This window comes from Calonectris borealis, chromosome 2 (assembly GCF_964195595.1).
Source record: "Calonectris borealis chromosome 2, bCalBor7.hap1.2, whole genome shotgun sequence".
Taxonomy (NCBI): Eukaryota; Metazoa; Chordata; class Aves; order Procellariiformes; family Procellariidae; genus Calonectris; species Calonectris borealis.
Genome location: NC_134313.1, coordinates 146,688,155 through 146,700,684, shown reverse-complemented (window position 1 = coordinate 146,700,684; position 12,530 = coordinate 146,688,155). Strand labels below are relative to the sequence as shown.

At 39.5% G+C, this 12,530-nt stretch overlaps 1 protein-coding gene across 1 annotated transcript in view; it reads left to right on the top strand.

Annotated features, from left to right (window-relative positions):
• The window catches only part of ZNF804B (zinc finger protein 804B), a 246,530-nt gene extending 234,492 nt beyond the window's left edge, over positions 1 to 12,038 (top strand). Inside the window, exons 3-4 of the mRNA XM_075140790.1 lie at positions 5,560 to 5,690; positions 8,354 to 12,038. Coding sequence (XP_074996891.1) covers positions 5,560 to 5,690; positions 8,354 to 12,038 — 3,816 coding nt within the window. The remainder of the gene's footprint in view (positions 1 to 5,559; positions 5,691 to 8,353) is intronic.
• Positions 12,039 to 12,530: the final 492 nt, after the last annotated feature.

The window sequence follows — 12,530 nt, the reverse complement described above, 5'->3', positions numbered from 1 at the left end:
TACCCTGAAATTCATTTGTCCAAGCTCATACTTTGGGCAATGGATGAAATCAGTTTAATTAGCAGGAATATTTGCAGATCTGGTTGAACAGTAAGAAGCTCCCACAGAAAAGACACAGGTAAGCACTAGTAAGTCTTGATGCTTTCTGGCATGAAGATGCAATGCAGTAGATCAGACTATCTTTCTATAAAGACTTAATAGCAGTTTCTCTGAAGACATGCAAAAACAAGCCCTCCAAACAGCCATCTGTAACTTATCCTTCCTGTTGGATCTGTGATCAACATCTCATTCATTGATAGATGGATTCTCTAGGGCATGTCTGAGGACTGACCTTTCCCCCCCTGCTATCATCTCATCCCCTAGCCCAATCATACCAGGATATTTTCTTTCTGTCTTCCCATTCACTCCTGCTAACAGTATTGAATCTGTAACAGTGACTATAATATAATCTATTCAAAAAAAATTATCACTATCACACACTTCAAAGTGACCTGTAGTTATTTATGGGTAAAACAAATCAAAATTTATCCGCTAGTTTTTGAGCTTCATGTCTCATGGTCAATTCCTGTATGTAATAGCCTTTCCAATTTATTTTTAGGATTTTATTTACCATAGTAAAAGCAAATTCCTTCGTTGCTGTTTCCTCCCTTTCACTTAGAGACCTAATACTGTAAGTTTCAGACATGAAGTCTAATTGTGTTCTCTAGTAACTATCATTCTCATTTGATGGTTTGCAGTGTGAATTCATTTTACAAATAATGTAATTGGTTCCAATGTTAGGGTTACAGGCAAGAGAATAATTACTGAAAGTCACATTCCTTTTTTTCCTCATTTAAGACTTCTATGGTGAAATTGTTTAGAACTTAATTAAGGAGCTTTTCAGCAAAGTAGAAATCAATCCTTAAAACCAATCAGGCACTCAAACACTCACATTAGTTTATGGACTTTGATTCCGAGAAGGGTCTCTACATATGACAGGAGACATATACCTAATGCCGACTGACGAAAGCCCAGGTACATAGTACATTTTTATCTGGGGCTGCAATGCATTATAGAATGATGAATATTTTTGAGGATGCATTGTGAATGATATTCTGAAAAAAAAAGTCTGGATGTAAGTGAAAAAAATTGTTTAACTCATACTAACCTGCCATTTTCTAACTTAATACATGGATTTTTTTTTCCAAAGCTGCCTTCTATTTACATCAACGGAGTTACGCTACTGTGAATAAGTACACGATTTGCTTGTCAGTGTACTTCCAGCAACAGTTATTTGCCCCAGCATCTGAAGTACAGTTATACTGAGAACCACAGGTAGATCTATATAATGAGATCAACATGGCCCCTGATAAAATGTTCAAAGGAAGAAATAATGCTGTCCCCCAGTTCTGTGTTCCCTCCGGTCCTCAAATTGAGAGAGAGTAATTGAGAGAGCAACAGAGAAAAAATGGTCCCTGAAGCCAGAGATGCCCTGGAGAATGAGGGGTGGCAAATTTTGCAGGCAAATGCAGATTATGAAAATCTTCTCTGTATCCTTGTCAATGGTTTATAAAAAAAACCCAAATGTCTTCCTCAATTTTCTTTCTATTACATGTGCCAAAAGTACACTAATATAAAGTACTCTTTTATGCAACCTGGAGACATGAATACTATCTGTAGCAATGAAAATGTACCAAGAGCACCCATTTCCTCTGTCTATCAAAAGTCTGTGTCTGAGATAGCCACCCTTAATACCCTCTGTACGCAATGAAAAGAAAGAGGTACTTTTACATCTCACTTTATCCCACTTGTTTTAGACAGCTGCTTTAAGAAGAGGTGATTAGGTCCCTAAAAGTGCTTATTTCTTTCCAGTGGTTGTAAAGAAAATCTAAGCAACTACTGTAGGCATCTAAATTTGATCAGATGAATAGCAATCCAGAGAAATGTTCATCTGCACAGGGAGGAATAGAAATGAGGATCATAACTCTGGAAAGAAAGTAATCTCGGTACTGCAAATGCAGCCGGCGGTAAGTATGCTGCTACAGGTGCTCGTAGGTCAGTGAAAAACAAGTATTAGCCACGATAAAGTGACAATTTTTAAAAAACAACCCAACATTAAGAATAGGTAGAAATTGCTAAAGTACAGGTATTTGGCCACTGATATTTCATGTCTAGCAAAAGTAGATAGTGAAGATGCAGCTCCATTAACTCATTCAGATCTCCTGATGATTCATTCCAGAGTTCAGGAGGAAAAGATGAGATTCAGCAGTTTTTGAGTGGGTCTTAGACAGAGGAGCCAACATGACTCAGGCTTTGTTATATAAGTAAATCTTTCCATAACAGTGAATATTATTTTGTAGTCTTTTAATATTCTGTGGGGGTGTTTATAAAAAAGGGACGGGTTACTTTTAGATATGGCAATGTCCACACACACATGTACACGAAAACCAGAGAAATAATAGAACATGAGTCTAAAAATGAAATATAAGTCCATGGCAATGATATTTGTAGCAGGTGAAGGACAGAACACAAGATTGCTATTAAATAAATCATAATTTATTACATGTGCCTGTATTTGGATGCCCAGTTAAGTACCTAATTACGTGAAAAATGCAATTGCCATGCAAAGTGATGTTAATTTTCAAGCACACCTGCTGAGCTTAGGGTTGTCATTCAGGTACCTGCTCCGTTGCATGCTGTTGTGCACCACCTGCGGAAAATATTTGTGTGCCTGTCAGGAGGCTGGCACAGGTTATTAGTGAGGAAAACCATGGCTTTTCAGGTTCAGCAGGCAGTCCCATGGTCTATCCAACATAGCTAACAAATTTCATTACGATTCCTAACCAGAGCTCTGGCAGTACAGCTTTTTTTGTTTTGATGAGGGGATGTGCAGGGAGAGCCCTTTCTCTGCTTTTGATTTCTTGGATTTCATCTCCAGTTGATGAGTCCTCCACTATGCTTACCTATATTTTTTTTGTTCTTTTCTCTACTTCCTTGACACATGCTGTATGCCATTAGAGAGCAAAAAATACTGCTAGAACTTCTATTCTTAGTATTGGTCTATTTGCTTTGTTGATTATCATCCTAACTGTCAAAGAAGTGAAATGGCATTGCTTTGCAGTACCTGCGCCCCATAGTACTAGCTTTCACATTGTTCTTTGTTTCCTTGACAGGTAGAAACTGTTTCTATTTTTCCTCATGAATGCTTTATGTGTGATACCGAACAGCTCACAGTGACAGCTAAAACATAGCAAGCGGCACTAAAGGACATTTCTCAAATGTATTTCTTTGCCCTTTCTTCACATTGAAGATGTTAATAAGACTCAAGACTACCTATGTTTTCCTATGCAGGATAGAATCTTTACCGCTTAAATATCTTTACATTCTTGTAAATATTACAGACAGAAAGTGTATATTCATTCTGGGAAGATTCTCTCATTTCTTTTACAGCTTTGGCTTTAACATATTATTTTAAAAACTTCTTTCTTGGACCAAAAGTAATGTTGTCTTACATATTCATCCATTTTACTGTAAATTGCAGGGAATGAAGTTGAGGGAATGGAGCGCTATATGGCTAGCCTGGGAAGGGGCAAGTAAACAGTGAGGGAGGGCATGTAAGGGCTCAGGAAAAAGCTAAAAATGTGGTGGAGCAACCATTTCTTTCCAAGACACTGAAGCCTAAGAGCTTTAAAGAGGACTTTGAAGCTGTCCTGTTTCAGAGTCTAGTTCGGTGAAGTACTAGATCTTGGAGCTGATAGAAACTTTCCAGAGAAACATACAGATTTGACAGACTGTAAATATTTCTGATGAATACGGTTAAACTTTCAACAGGCACCAAGCAACAGGATGGTTCTTGCTGGTTGGAGCTGTACCAGTTCCCTGAGCAACTGCCTCTCTGGCCTTCTTCTCCTCATCCAAGGGAGTCAGTCTTCACAGAACCTAATCACGGACTCTGTATGGCCTGTTTCCACCAAGCGTTCCTCCGTGCCTCTCTGTCATACTATGTCATCGCCACTAACTGGAAGACTTTGTTTTAGTTGCAGAAAAAAGAAGCTGCCATATCTTTAGATTGTATAAAGCAATCACACAGTGATTTTCACCTATTCGCTTTGTCTTCATCTACCGACAAAAGCTAGATCTCTCTCCAGAAAGCAGTTCTCTCTCATGCATTCATCATTCTCTTGACCCCTACAAGTTGAGAACTCTCTGCCTTCAGCCCTGTTTGTCAAACACAGATGCCTGTTGGCCTGTGCAGAGCTCTGTGCCATGGCTAGACTGCTCCATACCTGAGCTGCAGAAAGCAATATTTGCTGTTACAGTGCTGGGTCAGCCTCCAATTTATCCTGCTGACACATGTTGCACTTTTGGCCATGCTATAGGGAAACAACAGCATGAGATGATAGCAGTGATTAGGATGTTGATCTTTAGGTACTGGTGGACAAGTAAGTAGGCATAGATGCTGGCAGCTGAGCAGCAGTTTAAAAATGGCTGCGATACCAAAGCCTTTCTTCAAGACTATCTTGCAAAAACAGCTCTCTGAGCTGCATGGAAAACTTAGCATTTCCTGGTGTTTATACTATAGTGCTGAATTTCACAGAAGGGCACAGGGCCACTTCCAGACCAAGGGGCAAGTGGATGCAGTGGTTTAGTTCTCAGTCCTGGTCCTCAAGGTTTCCAGTTTGGGCATCTGGCTGAGTTCACCAGAGCTCCCGTCTGGCCTGTAAACCTGCCTTCCCCAAACACCACAGCACTGGAGGGAGAGGTGGTGAAGGGAGGAAGGCATTTCTGCCATGGAGCGTGGAAGCATGGACCTGAACTGGGAAGTTGTAAGGTTGGACATGACCTGCTGAGTCCTAGAGAGCACAGTGAACTCAAAAGCAAGGTAGCACCACTTTTTGTGCAGAGGATGTTTTTGACACTTTTTGGTTGTCTTCTTCACTTTTCCTTATACTATCAGCAGTGCAAAACCAGGTAATAAAAAACATAATAAAAGCAAAGAATTTTGCTCTCTTCAACAGGAATTACCTGATTTATAGATGTTGGAGGAGATTAAAAAAATTGTGAAAATAACCATAAAAGAGTTTCCTGGTCAAATATTTCAGAAAGTAGTTCTCTCCTTTGAAAAACAAATGCAGTCTTAAAAAGCTACAAACCAACACAGAAGCACGCATACATCCATGCATACCTGTGCAAGTACAGAGATCTATAAAATATATTACACACATGAGCTCAGCTTTGTTCCAGTATATGCCTATGGATTAAATTCCGACTAGGAAAATTTCGACTGCATTAAATGGAGTCTAGTTTTGTGTATGTGTTTGTACAGAACAGAAGATCTGTGTATTCATAAGAAACTACAAAGCTATCATTCATATGTAGGTATATATCAGCTAAATAGCAATGGCCCAATCATGTTGTTTTGTTAGGCAAAAGTCACATTTCCAATCTCTTCTTAGGATGATAACATTTTAAGTATATTATTTACATACTAACTTCACCAAAAGCAAATAAATTGAGTAAGAGGATATGTATCTGCTGTGTACATATTTAATCCCTTCTCTTTTTGTTCTTTTCACACAGAGGTTGAAAGATTTAAAACAAAGGGAATTTGCTCGAAATGTGGCTTCAAAGTCATGGAAAGATGAGAAGAAACAGGAAAAAGCTCTCAAGCGGCTCCACCAGCTCGCAGAGTTACGGAAGCAATCAGAATGGCAAGTATTTAAAATTTGTATTACATTTTAATGCCTTCTTTTCTCAGTCCCAGCAGAAATGTCCATATATTTACTCCTACACTCTGTAACATACAGAGATTGTGTGTACTGTAACCTGTTTTTAGCTGACCCCAACTCCAAATGTTCCTGTTCTGCAAACCATAAAATTGAAAGCCCCTGAATTAATTACTTGCCATTTGATGGTTTGTGTTTTTCTCTCCTGTAGCTAGTTAATCTCATCTATTCTGAACTTCTGAGTGGTTTGAAGATGTTTTTATATCATCACCATTTTACCTTATTCTAACTGACATGAATAGATTAGTATAACTGTCTTATCATTTGATAGTAAGTAAACAGGAGAGGAAAAACACCTTTTAGAGCATCTGTACTTAGTCTGTGAATCGCTTTCACTACTTTTAGTATACTGAGATTATTCTCACAGTTTCTCTATAGAGTAATGGAAGTATCATTATGTGAATGAAAAACAAGTAATTGAGTTGTTTGCCCGATACTGTTAGCTTTATTGATGAATATCAAGATACAGTACAAAGTTTACACTAATAAAGCTTTACATTTGAGAAATCTCCTTTGTTTAATGACACTGAATGCTTCAGTAGAACAGATTGCCACCAGACCAACTGTTTATATTAATCTATGACCATAATGAGTTAAGTAGATAATTAAACTGGCATTCTTTTAAATTCATATCAAGCTTACTGTACCCTGGAAATAATAACATTCAGAGTTTATTATACACTCATTTTGGCCCATGTAATTGCTTTTGAGTAATCTGCTGAAATATAACAGTTTAGTGCTAATGTATCACTTTTATGGTTACAACTCCATTTTCATACAAATTTACTGAAAGAAATATAACTGCCTGTGGGGAGATGCCTTTATGCCCACGCACTTGAAGATGTAGTCTCAGATAGACCGATAAGGTTGGTGATAATAGGAAAGCCAGAGTGAGACTGGGAGGGAAAAAGCGAGTTTGCTTTTAGAAAGAGCCAGGAGTCCATAATCCTTTACAAGGAGCCTGGAAAGACAGTGCTTGCTATTCCTGTTTGTAATGACTAATAGGTTCGGGGGTGGCTGAGAACCGTGATCTTGGTGGAGGGGGAGCATTCCCAGTTGCTCAGGCAAGGCAGAAGGTCAGCCTTTCTAAGCAAAAGTCCACACATGCATACAATTGTTATTGTCCCCGAGTACTGTGTCTCAGGTTCCAACAGAGTTCCTTACAACAAGCTAATACTATTTGACAACAAAATTACTGTTAATCTCGTGCACAGAAAAACTGAAAATCAACTTTATTTTGCTGTTCCAAGGAGGCTTTGAAAAGGATCTCTTTACATGCCTTCTCCAGGAGATAATTCCTTCCTGATGTAGAAATAGGGGTGAATTTGTATCTCCTGATGCCAAATTTGTGGCAAATGCAAATATACTCTCAGAAATGCATACATATTCTCACACTCCAAGCTAATCCTACTCCAGGGAGTCTTTATATCGTTCCCACTGCTGAAGATCAATGCATTTTTATAACATTTATAAAGCATGCTAACCTATTTATAGATAGCTGTTATGCAGATCTGGCAGTCGTAATTTGCTTACATTTAATTAAAATATTTTCTAGTTTTTAATCAAACTCTTTACTGAAGCTGGTTCCAAAATTTTTTCATGTAAGTATACTGTAGTACTGCATTGATAGCAAATGTAGATAATTGGTCTAATGAAATGCATGTTTAAAATATTACTTGGAATAACATTTGTATGGAGGCTATATATGTCTCATCTCTAATGGAAAACGACAACAGTCATTCCAATCTCAGTTAATTATATATTGCAAGAAATCAATGATTTATCCTGTTCGTTAAGGCCTTCTTAGAATAGGTTCATTTTTTTTAAAGTACAAGAAAATTAAACCACAGATTTAAAATCTGAGAGGTTTTGGGAAGAGGAAAAATGTAATTAATGAAAGTAGAATACAGAAAGAGAAAATCTGGCAAAGTCAGTCAAGTGGTGGTTGATAATGAGAGCCCTGAAGTTGCCATTAATATTGATAGAAATCCACCTTATGTCCTTTTCCCCACCAATGTTTGGTGATAGTTTTAGCATTAATATCTCTTTGAATATTTCACAAAGTCATTTATTGTGGAATAATATAAAGATAAAATAAAAATCAACTCTTAAAAAAATCATACATACACCCCCCCAGGCAAGCAGAATACTGCCTTTTCTCTTATTTGTTTGATTCTGCAGATGCTCCAGGTGGAAGTGTCTCATTTTGAGCAAGGCACAATTTCCTTTGCAGTGGCCTCTCAGAAAACCAAGACTTACCACAGACTAGATTCTCACTGATGTAAATTCAGAGTAAAGACAATATTGTTTGTTCTGGATGTACATGGGCATAACTCTGAAAAAGAACATTCATGTGTTGGCTTCAAATCGTATAATTTCCTGTATGTAAAGACTGTCCTGCCTATATAGAAGCACAAGCTCAGCGCTAGACTGCACATTTACCCTTTAGAAACTTTACAAACCTAGTTTTCCCTTGTAACAGCATGAGTGACACACTTCTTTACCTGAGAGACACTGTCAAATGCAAGTTCTGTCTTAACCTCGTTACTTAATACAGCTTTCTTTTTTTTTCTTTTATTACCTTACAGCATCACTAGGACTGGACCATTGCTTAAAGCCCCCAGATTAGTCGTGGAAAAGCAGCAATCACCAGACGGCATTTTCCTGTACGAGGGCGGCAAGTTCACAGCCAGTTCTCAAAGAACCACCACGAGAGAAGGACAAGGTTTCTCCAGCAACATATTAGAGAAACAGCAGCTTATCATAAGCAGGCACCAGCCCCCTACCGAAAGAGCCCATGCACTTGGAAATCAAGTCTCACAAGTGTTCCCAGATAGCACCAATGCTTCTCAAAGAGCGGGAGTGTCTTTCTCATTCTCTAAAAAAGTCCCTTTGAAGCTCGAGTCTTCGGCATCAGTCTTCAGTGAGAACTCTGAAGAAGGAAATGATTGTAGCGAATCCCCCTACCATAAAACAAAGCAAGCTCTTGAGGGCTGTTGTTCTGGCACACTTTTGGAGGAGGATGTAAAAGCAAGCTTGGATAAAGGGCCACCTATTACACAAGACCAAATGGATTTGGATAACAGTGTATCAAGTCATGTAGCTGCAAAACCTAAAACGCTAAAGGAAAAGGATAAAAGCAGTGATAGAGAATTAGAAGAAAAGGTCAGTGCTCATCCTTCATTTTGCAAAGTCAAAATGCAGCTTTCAAATTTGGATTTTTCTGGTTCACTTAGAGAAACAGAGCAAGAGAGTAAATTGAATGAGTCTGAGCAATTGTTGGAAACTCTCATTTCACCTTCATACCAAGCTAGCAATTTTTGTACAGAGCCAAACACCTACAAGCACAGCAATGCCCACCTGCCTGACCAGTTACCTGAGCTCCCACCACAGCCAGAACCTCAGCTGGCAGGCGTAAGCAACATTAATGACAGTCCTGGGGTGGTAAAAAGAGAAAGACCTTTGGAGAGTTCAGAAACCACAAATGGGAATATGGAAACGCTTCCAAGGGAGACCATGGTTAAACAGGTTAAGCCCCAGGCATTGCCTTTCCTCCATGTAGTGAGCAAAGATGGCACCACTGCTCTGCAGTGGCCCACAGAGTTACTTTTGTTTACAAAAACTGAACCCTGTATTTCATATGGCTGTAATCCATTGTATTTTGACTTCAGACTCTCTTTAAATCACGGAGATGGTAAACAGCATGAAACAAACAAAGCAAGCTGTAAAGAGCACTCTATAAATACGACTGCAGATGAAAATGAAGCCTCAGGTTTAATAAAACACAAGCAAATGTCAAATGAACAAGATAATCAGATGTTGAAACCAAAGAAGATGAAAGGTTCCCTAAATCCAAGAAAGGCCAAGCAAAAAGCTAAGTCAGACATAGGGAACGAAATGAATGAAAATGGTCAAAAATACTTTGCAGATTATTTGAATGAAAATATACCTAAAGTGCCTGCTTACCTTGATGTCTCACAAAAGGATTATGTGACAGAAAAAAGTCTTCATACAACAACACTGAGAAGATCTTTAAAGCATCATTTTCATAGCTGTGAAAGAAAAAAACAGAATAGCAGAAATGAAAGCATTTCCTTTTCTGCTTTTATGTCTAGGATTAAAAATTCTAAAACCGCAAAATGTCATTTAATTTACTCTGAGGAAAAACGTGAAAACCAAAATGACTGCAGATCCATTCAAGATGTGGCCAGCTGCAGCAGTGACATAAGTGACAGTGGAAAAGACTCTAGTGGAAGTTTACTTAGTTACAAATCCAGTTCAAACAGCAGGTATTCAGAAAATGAAGGGTGTGGAAGTTACAGGAGATGCTGGAGATTTCAATCTCCTCAAAAGTCCTTCTCTGATAGACATTCCAGCTATTCTGACACTTCAGTTAGCGGTACAGGTAGCTACACAAGCTACATGAGTCCCACATCGAACAATCACAGCAGAAATCATTTGCCTTTTTGTTGTAAAAGAAAAAGCAAGACAGCTGAAAGGCACAAATGTAAACACAGAAAGCACAAGTGTATTTGCACTTCTGATGATACAGATGAGGATTATCTTTGTTGTAGTAGAAGTCACAAAACTAGAACCTGTACACAGAGGGGCACAATTAAGTATCGAAGATGTTCAAGACATAAAGCTTTACAGCACAGAGACAGATCTAAACACAGCAGAGGTAGACACCGGTATTTTGGCAAAGTGCATAGTAGAAGTAGAAGCTACAATAGCTCCAAAAGTTGTTCCACCAGAGATTCAAGAAGCAGTGAAAGATCATCTGGTAGCAGAATATCAAGAAGTAGCAGTTCAGGATCCTTCTCAAAAGAGACTGACAACTGTGACAACAAAACAAAAGAGGACACAGAAAGAGGTTTCAACACTGAACGGGGAAAAGCTGAAACTGCACATTATGAGTCTCTGAATGATTGGTCAAAGAACTTTGCCACCTGCTCTTCTGAAACCCTGGCAAAAGACATATGTGGAAAAAGAAAGTCACTGACAGCCAAGATACTTTTAGAAAGAGTGCAGTCCAAGAAAACCCAGGAACAAACACACGATTCAGAGAGATTTTCAAACACTTGTGGGGTAGAATTAAAGGATCACTCACGAAGCCACCTTGCTCTTCAGTTTTCATCAGCAGCAGATGACATTGCAATGTTACCTTTGCCAGAGAAACTGCTAAGCGTAGGTAAAAATGGCACAGGCCATAATGAAATCAGTTCGTTGGAAACCAGTGTGAAGAAAAACAACTTTGAAGCGTCAGAGATAACTAATGTTGCTGTTTCAACAGGCACTGATTATGATCATTGTCTTTTTAAAGACATCATTCAAATAGGAACAGGATATCAGAGCCCGAGCATAAAAAGGAACACAGCAATAAAGGAACAATCCAATCTCTTCGTTAGTGAAGTGCAACCCTTTATACAAAGCTGTGACCCAGTACCAAATGATTTCCCTGGTGCTTTTCCCTCTAATAGATATTCTGTTGTTGCTAATTCAACAGAGACCAAAGAAGAACTACATGATGTAAACATGGACTCGAACCGGGCAGAAGGCAGTTCAGACTCTGTTTGTGACAATGCTATGCAGAAGTATGATGACACAGTAAATGACCCAGAAGTGTACAGTGAATCCACCTCCCCTGCTTTAACGCAGCAGCCTATCACTTTTTCACCAGAGGAAGTAGACAAATACAGGTTGCTGCAGCTGCAAGCCCAGCAGCATATGCAGAAACAACTTCTGGCAAAACACCTGAAAGTTTTGCCTGCCCCAGGACCAGCTGCCTTCTCTGCAACACCAGCAGTTCCTGCCCTCCCTGTTCAGCAGCACGCTACTGTCACCACCATCCACCACACACTGCTGCAACGCTTTGCTGTCTCGGCATCTGTACATCCCCATGGCAGCCATCTCTCCCTGGCACACCTCCACCCCCTCTCTCAGGCACATTTTGCCCCCATATCGCTTTCCCCATTAGCGCCAGCCCTCATTCCCACCCACCCCGCTCTGCTGACAGGACACCCATTGCACTTGGTCTCCACCACCCCCCTCCCTGCTTCCCCACTGACCTTCCCTGCGCTGCCACACACTGCATATGTCCCAGCCTTATTTACACCACACCTGAGTGCAGCCACATCTTCTGCTATACATCCAAATCCCTTAGTTCATCCATTGTTCCAAGGGCAAGACCCCCATCACCATTCTTGCTCTAGCCAGACCCAACAGTTACCAACAATAAAAGAAGTTTTCAGTGTTTCTAGCTATTTAAACTAGCCCAAACGATTACACCATGGCTCCAAACACAAATTTGAATAAAATAAATTATTCAGTGTTCAGTCACGTCTGAGAGGAAATCTGCTGTTTTGCTGAGAGCACAACAGCAGATATTTTAAGTCCACATTCTGGCTGACAGCAAATGAATGTTGATTTAGTTCTCGTATCACTGAGTAAAAGTTGTTTTAAAGCCTTTTATGACACTATCACAAGGAGGACGGGGTCAAGTTAGTGTCATTCTACAGAAGGTTTGGAAAGAACAGCCTGAAGTGAAGTCTGTGACTGTCAGTAGGAATAGGACCACAGCACCCAGACACAACAGGACCAAGAATGTCAGCGCTGATGAGTGATTTAAAGTAGCACAATTTAAAGTAGAGCAATCTTGACATACGTCACAGGTTTGCTTTTCTGAGTGTGTATATGCAATGGCATAGTACTTGGTCCGGTTAAGGTATTTCAGACTGAGTAAAAAAGAAGGTATCTGGGACCACA